Genomic DNA, 14,950 nt, shown 5'->3' on the forward strand with positions numbered 1-14,950 from the left:
GACCCTTGTCCTCAGGGAGTGCTGCTTACTGCAGGATAGGCCCACCCCAGCCCAGTAGGAAACGGGGAAGCTCCACCCCCAGCATTGAGAATATGAACATTTTCGTGTTTCTAAAGGGGACAGGACCCTCATTGCTGCTTGGCTGTACAGATGAGAGACAAAATGCGTTTCTGGCAACAGGAGGTGCCTCCTGTCCAGCTACTCCTTTTACCCCCTCCAATAAAAAGCCTTCACTTCCCTTTACCCTACTTCTCCATTGGAGAAAAGAGTAGAGAGGATTTGGAGCTCCTGGTGTGCACAGCCCCCTCACCATCAGCTTCCAGAGAGCTGACTTTGCCAGACAGTCAGGCCCCATCCTCCAGCCCCAGGAGGTGGAGGCCACAGCTGCTGCAGATCAGTCAGCCAGGACAGAGGGGGGTCTGGCTGGGGCACGCTGCCTGCTGGTCAGACCCTGAGCCCCTGGCCTAACACTTCTGGCTTCTCCAGACCACAGAACTGTCCTTGAGGGCCCCCTGCCTTGGACATAGCTTTGAAGGCCAGCAGGGGGATTTGAGGAGGTGGATGAAGGAAAAGAGAAGGAGGGCTTGGGGAGCCTGAGGTGGGCAGGATGCCAGGCCTTCTGCTGCAGAGCTGCGGGTGCCTGAGGTGAGCAGTGCACAGTTGCAGGCTGTGCCCAGCAGAGGGCAGCCCAACACTGCCTTTCACTGTCTCAAGCCTCGGGGTTCCTGGCTTCCTCAGCTTACTCCATCTCCCTGGGAGGGAGTACTGGGCTATGCCAAGGCTTCATTTCCATATCTCCTCACCCCGAGGTTTGTCAGAGACAGCCTAGAAGTAGCCACAGGAAACGGTGGGGGCCTTGCATTTGCCACGGGGCCTCCCTCACCTCTAAGCTATGTCCCTGTACTTCTCAGGGACGGCGACCACTACGATGCCCTCCGGGACTGTCTCAAGGCCATCTCCCTAAACCCTTGCCACCTGAAGGCACACTTCCGTCTGGCCCGGTGCCTCTTTGAACTGAAGTATGTGGCCGAGGCTCTGGAGTGCCTGGATGACTTCAAAGGGAAGTTCCCAGAGCAGGCCCACAGCAGTGCTTGTGACGCACTGGGCCGGGACATCACAGCTGCCCTTTTCTCCAAAAGTGATGGTGGTGAGTGTGTGCCCAGGAGAGGCCGCTGTCCGTTCCCTACCCAGAAACTCCATGGCCGTAGGACAGTCTGCTGACCCCTGAAACTCACTTTTCATACCTGAAGCAAGGGACGGTCAGCATCTCCCATTGAAACTCTGTTGAGGGTTAGGGTTAGCATTCAAGGCACCAGGTACTGCCCAGTCAGGCTGTGCAGGCTCCAGCTAGGCCTTCTTACCTGTCACAGCCAGGGCCTTGGCAGAGAGCGCATGGCCGAGAGGCGAGTGCTGTTTGTTGCCTTGGTCTCGATCTGGGCATGTGCAGCAGGCATGGTGTCTAGGACAGTGCCTTAGTTCCCAGCTCAGCTCTACCAGGTTGGACTGTGAGGCCATGGATCCAGCACAGCCTCCAGTCCAGTGCCATCTGCAAAGGGCACACCACGCCTGCCCAGTGCCTCCCGAGTTGGAGGGCAGCGAGCTGGGTCATGGTGATGTGGGCTACAAATGTAAGGAAGGTCTCCCCGGAGGCAGATAACCAGCCGTGGGATTCGCTCATGCTGCGAGTAGTATCCAGGCTGAAGCCGGCGATGCTTGTTCCTGCAGACTTTTAGTTCTCCAGGGTAAAGCTGGGGGCAGGGGGCCCCATGTTGCCAGTTCTGGGCTGGAAACTTAGCACAGAGGTGGAGGAGACAGCGAGGAGATGAAGGGAAGGGAAGCCTCCCACCTCTCCTTGCTCACCCCTCTCACCTCTCCTTGCTTTCTGCCCCAGAGGAGAAGAAGGCAGCTGGCGGCGGTGGTCCAGTTCGCCTCCGAAGCACAAGCCGCAAGGACTCCATCTCCGAGGACGAGATGGTGCTACGGGAGCGCAGCTACGACTATCAGTTCCGCTACTGTGGCCACTGCAACACCACAACGGACATCAAGGAGGCAAATTTCTTTGGCAGGTCCGAGGCCCCGAGCAGGAGGAGGGTGCACATCACAGTTGGTGGCAAGGGTTTGAGGGGTAGGGCTGCGTGGGAGACATACTTTGGGGGTACTCGTGGCCTGGCTCTGCCTCTCTACCCTCAGGTACCTCAGGCAGCCTCTGTTTCTTTGTCCGTACGAAGAAACCAGCCACAACACTGTGCAGTCAGAACAGACTGGCCTGGGTGGCGTCAGTGCCTGAAGTTTCCTCTGCCCCCCGCCCCCACACTCTGTCTAGTGTCCCGGAGCTTGCTGGCTTTATCTGGACATTTGGAACTTTTGTCTGCTGCTAAAGGGAGGCAAGAACTATGAGACCGGGCATCTTAGACCATGTCCTGGGCACTCATGGGCACAGCCTGTATTCTCAGACACTCCCACCCCAAGCCCCATCCTTGCTTTGTTGATCCCCTTTTGTCAAGAGGGTCTCTCCCCCAAGATCCCCTCCGAATGTCATCAATGAGAGAGGGCCTATATTATGGGTGGCCTGTAGGATTTGGTAGTCAGGATCCAAGAAGTCTCGATTGCTGAGGGAAGGTTTAGCTAGATGAAGCTGCTCTTACAGGAGATAGATACAAGAGTCATCCCACACCGGCGAGGTAATAATGTACCCCCGTGGATTCTGTGGTACCATATTGGGGGGGTTTTGTTGTTTTTGTTTTTTGAGACAGGGTTTTACTGTGTAGCCCTGGCTGTCCTGGAACGTACTTTGTAGACCAGGCCAGCCTCAAAATCACAGAAGCCTGCCTGCCTTTGCTCCCAGCAACGGATGCTGGGTTTTAACACAGTGATGACTGGTACAAGCAGTGTGAAAGAAGAGCTCATCTGCATAGAGTTCTGAGTCGAGGGGAGCCCCTTGAGTGTGAGGAACCGAGTGGTCCCAGGCTTCCCTGTCCCCTCTAGCCTTTCCCTGCGCCTGACCTCCCTGCCCTTTACCCACTGCCAGCAATGCTCAGTACATCGTCAGCGGCTCTGATGATGGCTCCTTCTTCATCTGGGAAAAGGAGACCACCAACCTAGTCCGAGTGCTCCAGGGAGATGAATCCATTGTCAACTGCTTGCAGCCACACCCCAGCTACTGCTTCCTGGCTACCAGTGGCATCGACCCTGTTGTGCGATTGTGGAACCCACGACCAGAGGTGAGGGCACAAGCAAGGTGGCCAAAGCCGACCGACAAGGAGCATAAGGACTGCGTTTGAAGCCTTGGCTGAGCTTCAGTGCTAGGGAAGGGAAGGGAGCGAGCCACGCAGGATAGAGACTGTTGGGAAGATGAAGCTGGAAAGTGCGAGCCCCTAGTCCCTAGGAAGCAGTGGGCGTCCCTGGGGTGAGACTGGCTTTTGCATTCTTAGAACATATCCCTGAGATTGCTATGAAGGTGAAAAGTCCATATACCAAGAGCAGGTAGGCAAGGGGCGAGACAGAACCAGACCAGCCTTTGAGGGAATGCCTCAGGCTCTCCAGAGACCTTCCCTTCATATGCCTGCCCGGAAGCTGTTAAAGGACGGTCCCAGGCAGGCGCACAGACTTTGGGGTTGATTGCTATGCAGTCTTACACAGAACACTTAGGTCAGCCAGTGTGGCCTCCTCTGCTCTCGGTGCCAGTGGGCAGGTGAGCCTTCCATGAGCCTTCCAATGACAGCTAGCAGAAGTGAAGGGAATCCAGAACTGGTTTGCTGTAACTTTTATAAAGAGGACCCCACCAGACGTTTCCTCGAGGGAGAAAATGTAAAGGGTTGTTAGAAGTAGGGGACTGTATCTGGTCCCCAACCTAACATGTGAAGCATCTCCCCAACACATGTTCCTGTGTGCACACTTGTCACCATGTGTTTAACCTTATGTGCCCCTAGATGCCCCAGTGTGACCTCCCTTACATATTCTGAGTAGATGTTTCCTCTTATATGTCCCAGTCCATGTGTCTCCCTCCTCAGCCCCTATGTATATGCCACAGAACATGTGCCTCCCTTATACCTGCTGTCCCCCCACCCTGAGGTCACTAGAACTGCCTTTTCTTGACAGAGTGAAGACCTCACGGGCCGAGTCGTGGAGGACATGGAGGGTGCCTCTCAGGCCAACCAGCGGCGCATGAATGCCAATCCCCTGGAGGCGATGCTGCTGGACATGGGCTACCGGATCACAGGCCTGAGCAGTGGGGGCGCTGGGGCCTCCGATGATGAGGACAGCGCAGAGGGCCAGGTGCAGTGCCGGCCCAGCTAGATGCTCCTAGCCCCAGTCCCCAGCCCTGTGCAGGAGATCAGAGGGCTGGGCTCTGTTTTGGTTTGTCTTTCCCACCCCCATTTTTCATTTCCCCTGTTTTGTTTGTTAGTTCGACATTGTGGGTGGGGATTGCTGCAACTTGCTGGCTTTCAGACTCTCGGGCTGATTGTCCCTTGACTGTCCACAGCCCTGAGCAGAAAAGCAGGGGGGGAAGTCCCTCCGTATGCCCTTACCTCCTGCTTCCGTGTCTCTGGAAGGCTCTGGCCCTCCTCAAAACCCCTTCCGCCTCCAGTGGGGAGGCAAGAGCTGAAGCTGTCTTCACGGACTGCCCTGCCCCTTGGTTGGCAACAGAAAGGGAGTGGAACTCCCTGCTGGCAAAGGCTTGCCTTGGCCTGTTGTTGCCACTTGCTCTCCTGCCTACGGGGCTAGCTCCCCTGAGGTCTTTCTGGAAGGTCCGCAGTGGCAAGGTCAGGCCGCCTGCCCTGGTGGCAGTGGCGCTTCCTCATCCCCTCCTGGGCCTGTTCTAGGCTGGCTCTGAGGGCTTTGCCTTTCCTCTGGTGTGGCAGGGGGTGGGGTGCCTCGTCCCCACCCACCTGCCCATGCAAGTACTAATGCGCCATGGCCGCTCTCCTGGGGCGCTCCTCGGCCTCACTGTGACCTTTCTGCCAGAGCTCCCAGCCAGGCCTCCTCTGCTGAGGTGGCGCTTCCTAAGGACCCCTCTCGCCCTCTCTGCCCTCCTTCCCACCCATGTGCTGAGCCGCCACAAAGACCAAAGAAGTGATGGCTTTTCTCTGTCCCCTGCTGCTCTGGGGGGAGGGGGTGGGAAAGTCCTTAGCTCAGCCATCCCTTCTCAGCAGCCCCAAGCTTTACACTGGACACAGCGCCCACTCCACCACCAAGCCTCCCTCTCCCTCTGGCCCCTCGGCCGGCGCCTGCTCTGGAGCTGGGAGCCTCCCTGCCAGCCTCCCCCAGCCCTGTGTGCTTCCTCTGGGCTGCAGCCCTCCAGCTGCAGCCTCTGGGGAGAAGCAGCCTCCCTTCCCTCCCTCCCTCCATCCCTCCCTCCCTCGCCCCTGTCTCTGCCAGGTGCCTCCTCTCAGTCAAGCTTCTGAGCAGCCCTGGAGACAGGAGGGCCATGTTAAAAGCTTTTTCACAGTTTTAAGGAGACTAGGGGGGTGAGGCTAGTGGTGGGGGGTCTGGCACCATCTCATTGCTTTAATCTCAGCGACACAGGTGGCAGCTTCTCCCCCTTCCTGCCCACCCCAGGTCCTCTTCCCACCCCTCTCTTCTAGCTTGGTAATGAAGTGTATTTATTGGTGAAGGAAACAGCTGCTGCTGCTGCTTCTCCTGCTGCTGGGACTTGCTCCCCTGTCTCTTCCTCATGACCTTTCTCAAGCCAGGGAGGGGGAGCGGGAGTGTTGGGCTAGACCCTGGGGCACGAGAACTGGCCAGGGTCCCTTTGCTTTCCTATGTTGAAGCCACCTGCCATTCCCCCATCCCTGCCTCCTGTCTCCCACCCGCCTGCCTAGCCTGGACCCTGCAGTGTGGAGAGACACATAAGCCTTACTGTCCTCTGGGGGCAGGAGCCGAGCCTTTTTGTTGCTCTGCTCCCAGGAGAGTGAGGGTGACGCAATTGATTAAAACCATTTTGTTCTACTTGTGACTGGTGGCATTTGTTGGGGATACAAATGGGTCTTGATTCCCTCCCTGCCATAGCTCTGTGACTTGGAGCAACCACACCTCTGCTGAGCAGAATGAGACCTGCCTGGAGCGGTGCGGGTCACACAGCCCAGCAGGCACAAAGCCACGAGCTGTGATTGGACAGCTTTTGCTCTCTGCCTTCTCCCCTTGGAAATGAGGGGTTTCAACTCTTGGTAGTTTTCAGATTCCTTAAACTAGAAGCCAAGGTGCACATCCCATCCTGTGATCCAAGGTGCACATGGTTCTTGTGTATGTGTTACAAGGAGCGAATGTTTTACCCAGAAGTGCTCACCAGTTGCTACATGCTGTGTACTGTTCTGTGTACCTTACATTGTACTACAGAACAAATGTGATTGAAGGGACTCGAGGACCCATGGGGTTTTAGTTTTGTTTTGTTTTTGTTTTTCTTGTGTATCCTAGATTATCTGATGATTTCTTAAGCCAGAAGATTCTAGAATTTCTCAGCTCACAGTAATATCATCATAGTAATTTTTCGTGGGGCCTCCTAAGAAAAAAAGGCTGAGCTCAACTTATTAAGTACTAATTGAAATCACTTAGGATATATTTTTAAAAATAATACACATAAATTAGAAGGAACTTTGGAGACAGGCTCTGGAGCCCAGGCTGGCCTTTAATTCACTAGGTAGTCAATAATGGCCTTGACCTATGATCCTCCTGCCTCTGTCCCGAGTGCTGGGAGGGTGGGCGTGCACCGCCATACCTAGTTAATGCAGTTTATTACACAGTAGGGATTCATTACATAGTAGGGATGAAGCCCAGGGCATTGTGCATGCCAGGGGAGCACTTTCCACTGAGCCACACCCCACCCTGTCTTTTCCTTAATAGCCAGGTCCAGATGGGGTCTGTGTTCCTGCTGGGGACCGCACAGCCTTTTAACAGCCTTTTCTTCAAAGCAGACACCGCCACTCAGTTCTAACTCCACACCGATTCATCTTCATTACGGTGACTACTAAAAACCCAACTCTGTTTGAGACAGGGCCACTGTATTATGTAGCCCTGGCTGACCTGTCAGAACAGGAACCTTGACCTTAACAGAGATGTGCCTGCTTCCCCAGCGCTGGGGCTAAAGATACGCGTTAGTAAAGCCAGCTAAAACCCAACTCCTTGTAAGGATATAGTCAAAAGTAGCAGATTACCTCAGGCTGGTGGTTTTCTCAGTGGCCAGTAGATGCTGGTAGATCTCATATTTAAAACATTCCTCTTTGCTGTCCACACCCAGCCAGGGCACCGTAAGGTCCTTTGATACAGTTTAGGGGCTGTTAGTGCCACAAGAACAGTTCCACTGTGAAACTTAAGAATCTTCTCTTTGTAGCTGTGGGAAGAACCAAGCTGGGATAGCTGCCTGTGCCTCCTCAGGTCTAGACAAAGACCCTGTGTTCCCAAATTAAGCCTCCAGAAGCTTCAAGGCATTTCCAGACTGTGCAAGAGAGGTACAGTGTCCCAAGGCAAGGAAGTGTAATGCAGTGTTGTGTTTGGAGATCCAAAGCGATCGATTTGGGGAGGGTTATAGAGAGCTGGAGGGGTTAACTGGAGGATGCATGTCCCCAGCGAGAGACTATAGGCTTGCTCCCATGACAAGGAGCCATTAGAATTTACCAGGACAGGAGCAGTTATAAGCACTTGTTCTCGCAGAGGACCTGAGCTCTGTCCCTAGCATACACATCAACCATCTGTAACTCAAGTTCCAGGGGACCCAACATTCTCTCCTAACCTCATGGGCACTGCATGTATGTGGCGCAGAGACATGTGCAGACAAACACCTATGCTCACAATATAAAAATAGGTAGTTAAGTGAATGAGGAGCCATTTTGGAATTAGACAATATAGATCAGATACTGGCTTCGAACACACAAATCTACCTGCCTCTGCTTCCCTGGTGCTGGGAACCACCATGCTCAGCGAGGAAGAAAGATTGCATGGTTTTACCAGGAGCTCCCTTTTCTTTGCCATTGGTGCTCCTTTTCCTCCTTTAGTTAATAGATCTAACCATTTGGTTTTTGGTTTTTTTTTCCTAGAATACTTTAGAGTCACAGATTGAAGGGCTATAGGGTGACTTGATAAGATCCGTGCCACATGGGCATGAAGACCCAGATGCACCTGTAACCCTGGTTCTGGGGTAGCAGAGACAGGAAGGCCCTTTGCTAGTCACAAGTTCTGCCAAGTCAAAGCTCCAGGTCCCATAAAAAGGCCCTGTCCCAGGTAACAAGATCATTAAGAGGAAGACACCCAACATCAACTTCTGCCTACACAACGTGTACATACATAAACGCATGCATGTGGATGCTGTGCACATACAAGTGTGTAAATGCGTGTACCATGCACAGGAACAGTGTACTGAGTTCCACACACCTCTCTCCCTGGCCAGGTCTCTTGTTATTGGTACCTTGAGCTTCTCTATATGTTGGTCACTTTTTCAATGGTATGACAAAAATAGCTGAGAAAACCAACTTAAACCAGGGACTGTTCATTTTGGTTCATGGTTTCATAGGTTTTGGGTGATGGTCAGCTGGTCCCACTGCATTTCAGCCTGTGCGTGTGGCCAGGCAAACACCTGGCGGGACAAGGGACAGAGGGACAGACCCACCTCATAGTAACCAGGGTACAGAGGGACGAAAAGAGCACTCAGTGGCCCCTCTCTCCTCCAATCAGGCTCTATGTCTTAATAGCCCAGCATTGGTGGATTTAACCATGGATAAAGTTAGCACCGTCAAGACCCAGTCACCTAACCAAGGAGCCACCTAGCTGGGCGCTTCAAAGCCATAGCACTGTGGTGTGTCACCATGAAGGAGCCAGCATAGAGTTTTTATTAATGCCCTGTACAGATGACAGAAGAATACTTCAGATACATATATTACACTGCCACACAGAATAGTTCACTAGTCCCAAAGTGCACTGTTCACCGCTTCATGTTTTGCTGTTTTTGGTTGGTTGGTTTTATTTTTCAAGACAGGGTTTCTCTGTGTAGCCCTGGCTTATCCTGGAACTCACTCTGTGGACCAGGCTGGCCTCAGAACTCAGATCTGTCTACCTCTGCTGGGATTAAAGGAATGTACCACCACCACGTCTTGGCTACCAGGTTTGTTTGTTTGTTTTGTTTTGTCTTTCGAAATTGGGTTGCAGAGGTGTCAGTTAAGAGCACTTCCTGCTCTTCTGGTCCCCAGCTGGTCCCCAGCGCCCTCATTGGGCAGCCCAGAAGCCCTCACTCCAGCTCCAGGGAATCCGATGTCATCTTCTGGGTTTCACATAACATCTGCCCAGTTGTCCAACAGGGTGAGACTGGTAGAAAATAACAAGGAAATCCATGTGACCCTGAGTTCTGTCCTGAGTTTTTAGATGCAACATCGAAAGTAAGATCAAGGGGGAACAATCAGTAAGAAGACTTCATCCAACTTGAAAAAACACGGGCCCGGCAAAGAACACTGTTAAAGAACGAAAACTCAAACCAAATATGAGGAAATGGTACCGAAACATCGGGGGAAGGATTTGGGTCTGAAATATACAGGTCCTGCATTTTGAGATGGGCTCTTGGAGCCTGGGCTGGCCTTGAACTCCCTGATCTTTGCCTTCACCTCCCAAGCACTAGGCTCACAGACACCCACCAGCAAGCCTGGCTTGCTGTTTTTGTTTCCTCTCTCGAGATGGTCTCACACCGTAGCCCAGGCTGGCCTGGTGCTCTCAGCACTTGTACTGAAATGGCAGACATGAGTCATCACACACAGCTCCAAAGGACTCATCAGTTCTGAGCCTGCTGTGGTAGTACGTTCACGCCTGTGACTTCAGCAGTTGGGAGGTAAAAGCAAGGGTCAGGAGTTCAAGGCCAGCCTGAGCTACGACAAGACCTTGCCTCAAAGGGGGTCAGGGTGAACTCAGAGAAATACACAGGAACCGGAGAGGTGGCTCAGTGGTTAGGAGCACTGGCTGCTTGCTCTTCTTTGGGACCTAGGTTCAATTCCTAGCACTTACATGGCAGCTGTCAACTCTAGTTACTGGGGATCAGACTCCTTTTTCTGGCTATATATATATAATCTGACAGGCATGGTAGCATGCAGATTTCTAAGGAGTCTGAGCTAGCCTAGTCTACAGAGCAAGTACCAGAACAGCTAGGGCTACACAGAGAAACCTTGTTTTGAAGAAAAGAGAGAGAGAAAAATCAAGCATGGCGGCACATACCTAGCACCTAGAAGGAGGGGGCAGACTGATCTCTGTGAGTTTGAAGCTAGCCTGTTCCAGGAGAGCCAGAGCTGTATAATAGAACTTGTCTCAAACCCCATGCCACCCCTAAAAATCCTCACCAAAGATGTTCTATAAGCGTTGTGAAATGATAGTTAATGTGACAGGGGTGTGGTGGTACATGTCTTTGATCCCAGTACTCAAAAGGCAGAGGCAGGAGGATATCTGAGTTTGAGGCTATCCTAGTCTATATAAGGAGTTCCAGGCTTAGCCAGTGTGCCATAGACCCTGTCTTAAAAACAGCCAAGATGGGGTTGGGGATTTAGCTCAGTGGTAGAGCGCTTGCCTAGGAAGCGCAAGGCCCTGGGTTCGGTCCCCAACTCCGAAAAAAAAGAACAACAACAACAAAAAAAAAAACAGCCAACATGTCATTACAGAATGCAAAATAGCAGAAAACTCTACACATCTTTGAGGATGGTTTAAACAGAGGACAATACTAATGCTAACAAGGATGTGGGGCGACTGTAACTTGATTCATTGCTGCTAAAAAGGCAAAGTTAGAATTGGCTTTTCTACATAACCTAAGCTGGCTTGGAACTTTATACACAAAGCCCAGCTTCATGAGCCTTCGATTTAAGTCTCCCCCACGCTGGGATCTGAAGCACTAGCTACCACAACCCGTAAGTAATATGCTCACTTTTAAGGAGAGACTGCAGTTCTTACAGAACCAAACAGTCTACTACACCGTCCAAATGAACTCGTTGGCATTCCCCGGAATGAGCCAAATCACCAGTGCAAACACGTACCTGGATGTTTGCAGGGGTTTGTTCATGATCGTCTAAGCTGCAATCCGCCAGCGTGTGCTTCAAAAGGTCGAGGATAAGCTAGCTACAACCATACAGTGGAATGTTCCCGGAAAAAAAATGCTTCATACACATGAAAATAAATATTAAGAAAAAAAAAAAAAAGCCAGGCACAGCAGCCTTTAACCCCAGGACTCAAGATGCTGAGGCAGGCAGATCTCTGCAAGCAACAGAAATGAGAAAGGTGACATCTAGCAGTGTGTGGCTGGCACCTGTGGTCTCGACTACTAAGGAAATTGAAGAAGGGTCCCACGAGTTCAGTGTTCAGGGCCAGCATAAACAGTATCTGTCGGGCCGGAGAGATGGCTCAGTGGTTAGAGCACTGACTGCTCTTCCAGAGGTCCTGAGTTCAAATCCCAGCAACCACATGGTGGCTCACAACCACCTGTAATGAGATCTGATGCCCTCTTCTGGTGTCTGAAGATAGTGACAATGCACTCACATGCATAAAATAAATAAAGTCTTTAAAAAAAAATAAAAAACAAAAAAACCCAGTATCTGTCCCATCTCAGCAAAATAACCAAAAACAGTGGGAGGGGCTGGAGACACGGCACATCGGTTAGGAGCACTGGCTGCTCTTCCAGAAGACTAGCTAGTCAGCTCCACAAGGCGGCCCCAAACCATCTGTACAGACCCAGGAGACCCCAAGCTCTCTTCTAGCCTCAGAGGATTCCAGGCTCATATGTGGTACATAGACCTGTGCAGACAAAACACCCATAACATAAAATACTTTAATGTGCATAAAATAAATGCACAGTGAAATCAGTCAGTAAAGGGGACACGCTTTATGATTCCAGCTGTGTGGCTCTGGAAAAGGCAAAAGGATAAAGACAGGGGGGCAAAAGATCAGTGGCGTTCCATTTTTCAAGCTTTGCACATGTGTGTGACTCATCCAAAGCCCTCACTGGCCCTGCTGATAAGAGAGCCTGGAGGTTCCGATAAGCCAAGCCCCCGTGGTGGGAAGACCCAGCAAAGCAGACATTGCAAATAGATGTGTAGGCAGGTGTAGCCCCAGAGACCTGTGATGGTGTCGGTGCAGATCATGCCAGAATGTGGTCACAGAACCTAAGAGTTTCTTAGTTCAGTGAGTCTCAGGCCTGGCCATAAGCAGGACCGCCTGCCTAGGATCTTTTTAAATATTTCCCTTGTCTGCTACCCGGAGCTTCTGTATTGATTTGTCTGAAGTAGAGCCCAGCAATCTCTGTGTTTCTTTGAACCTTTTCTGGTTCTTTCTATGGTAAAGCCAGAGGTGAGAACACTAGCCTAGCCATACTCAAACCTTATGAGCACGGACAATGAATTCCAAAGAGAGAGAGAGGAGGAGGACTGGCCCCCGGCCGCATCACAAACGAAGGAAGGGCCATGGTTAAATCCCTGATCTCTGGTTCCTAGTTCAGCTCTTTGAGCCATGTTCTCGGGACCAGAGAGATGGCTCAGCAGTAGGTGAATTACTCCTTCAGATCTCACTCCCAGCCCCCATGTGTTGGCTCAGAACCACCTGTAACTCCAGTTCCAGGGGATTCATACCCGTTCTTCTGGCCTCTAAGAACACTAAGAACGCACACGGTGCATAGGTATACAAAACATTCATAAAAATATAACAAAAAATTTAAGTAGATTTCTTAGCATGGCCAAGGCCCTGTTTTTTTTTGGGGGGGGGGGTTGTTGTTGTTGGTTTTTTTTGTTTTGTTTTGTTTTCCGGAGCTGGGGGCTAAACGCAGGGCCTTGCGCTTGCTAGGCAAGCGATCTACCACTGAGCTAAATCCCCAACTCCCTAAGGTCCTGGTTTTTATCTTCACTAAAAACACTACAAACATTTTATGTTAGCACTCCTGATATGTGCTTCCGCTTTCTGTGTGCCTGGCGTTGGGTTGGCCACCGGTTCAATAGGAAAGCACACAGTAGACCTGGTTCCTGGTTCCTGCCAGCCCAGAGCTTCCAGATTATCTGGAAGTTGTGGAATAGCAAGTTGGGGGGCTGCATTTGGCCCCTGTGCATTGGCCTTCAATGGGAAACGATCCACTTAGATGCTGTTCAGTCAGTGTGCCACCATGTGTCAGGCTCAGGCCTAAGGATATCTACATGGAAGGCGGGCAGATGGAAAATTCGGTATTGGGGTTAACTCAGGAAGACTGCAGGGTGAGTTTAGGCTTCTCAAGCAGCAGGGGGATCCACCTCTCTCCAACAACTTCCTGGAAGTGCTTTTCCTGCTTCTTCTTGTTACACAAAAGGCACTTTTAGCAAGTCAACTTCCTCATACCAAAGCCTCTTTATCTGCTCTAAGGATTGTCTTGAAGTCATGTAAACAATTCTCAGCCAACGGAGACTTCTGCTTTGCCAGACAGGTCTCCAGACCCGTTACAGAAAAGTCATGGAAAGGCTCTAAGAATCCCTTCAAAGGAACAAGCCCAGAGAGCCTTAGGTAACAATCCCAGACAAAGGGTGCTTCAAAGCCTAGGTGCCATCACGCCAGACTCAGGCCAAAGGCAGACTGCTATAGAAGGCATCCCGCTCTGAGGTAGGACTGGTCTGCCCTCCACTGCCACATTAAATTCATGAAAATAGGTCCTAGTCCTAATACGCCGTAGTTTACAGTTTCACACTGACTCGCTCTGTTCTTGTCATTCTCCCTTTCCGGCAGAGACAGGTGGGTGTGGCCTTGACTCCAATAAGTGCTTATACCTTGGGCAAGTCCATTCTGTACACCTCCCACCCACCCCAACCCTGGCCCCACCAACCTCTTTGGATGTCTTCTTGCAGCAAAATGGAGACTGCTCCCTGTTCTGGTTTTCTTCCTTCGTTGTAAGGAGGCCTAATTGATGGTGAGAGAGTAGGTGGGGATGTGTTCTCCACTAGCGTTGCAGTTTTAATCACTGCTGATTAGCACTGAATCCTTGCGTAGACCAGGCACCACAACCCTAAGACAGCTGGGTATGGTGACATATACCTTTAACCAACCCCTCTGCTCCCAGAGGCAGAGGCTGGTGAGTCTCCTCGAGTTCCAGGCCAACCAGAGAGTGAAGGCACAAGATCTACACAGCCCCTTGCAAGGCAAAGCTTAAGGAGAAAGGATTTGCTGGCTGGAGAGATCATCAGCCGTTAAGAGCAACCATTGCTCTCGCAGGGGACCAGGAACGTACATAATGACTCAGAACTATCTAACTCTAGTCCCAAGAAAGCCAATACGCTCTTCTGACCTCCATGGGCACTCGGCGTGAATGTGGTGCGCAGACATACAGGCAAGCAGAACGGTAAGCAATGTATCTAAAAACTTAAACGATTCAAGTGTTTTTTAAACAGGTTTCCTTTCTTTTGTTAATATCAAGATCTTCTGGTGTTGAGATTGCCCACTTGTGCCACTATGCCCCAGTATTTTTCGTTGTTTGTTTGTTTGTTTTTTATCATTTTTTAAAGATTTATTATATATGAGTACACTGTAGCTGTCCCATCACAAGATGATTGTGAGCCACTGTAGCTGTCCCATTATATATGGTTATGAGCCACCATGTGGTTGCTGGGATTTGAACTCAGGACCTCTGGAAGAGCAGTCAGTGCTCTTTTTTTTTTTTTTGGTTCTTTTTTTTCGGAGCTGGGGACCGAACCCAGGGCCTTGCGCTTCCTAGGCAAGCGCTCTACCACTGAGCTAAATCCCCAACCCCCAGTCAGTGCTCTTAACCACTGAGCCATCTCTCCAGCCCTGTTTGTTTGTTTTTTGAGACAGATCTCTCTATGTAGTCCTGGTTATCTAGAACTGGATATGTAGACCAAGCTGGCCCCAAACTCCAGAGATCCTCCTGCATCTACCTCTAGAACGCTGAGATTAAAGGTGTGCACTACCACATCCAACTCCGTGCCCAGCTTTACAGAGCACCAGGGACTGAATCCCTGGCTTTGTATAGGCT

At 51.2% G+C, this 14,950-nt stretch overlaps 1 protein-coding gene across 1 annotated transcript in view; it reads left to right on the forward strand.

The window, feature by feature from the left end:
• Positions 1-4,607, forward strand: part of Wdtc1 (WD and tetratricopeptide repeats 1) — a 48,038-nt gene extending 43,431 nt beyond the window's left edge. Inside the window, exons 13-16 of the mRNA XM_032896558.1 lie at positions 912-1,147; positions 1,892-2,066; positions 3,029-3,221; positions 4,099-4,607. Of these exons, the coding sequence (XP_032752449.1) occupies positions 912-1,147; positions 1,892-2,066; positions 3,029-3,221; positions 4,099-4,296 (802 nt within the window). The 3' untranslated portion in view covers positions 4,297-4,607. The remainder of the gene's footprint in view (positions 1-911; positions 1,148-1,891; positions 2,067-3,028; positions 3,222-4,098) is intronic.
• Positions 4,608-14,950: the final 10,343 nt, after the last annotated feature.

Source organism: Rattus rattus, chromosome 1, assembly GCF_011064425.1.
Source record: "Rattus rattus isolate New Zealand chromosome 1, Rrattus_CSIRO_v1, whole genome shotgun sequence".
Lineage (NCBI taxonomy): Eukaryota > Metazoa > Chordata > Mammalia > Rodentia > Muridae > Rattus > Rattus rattus.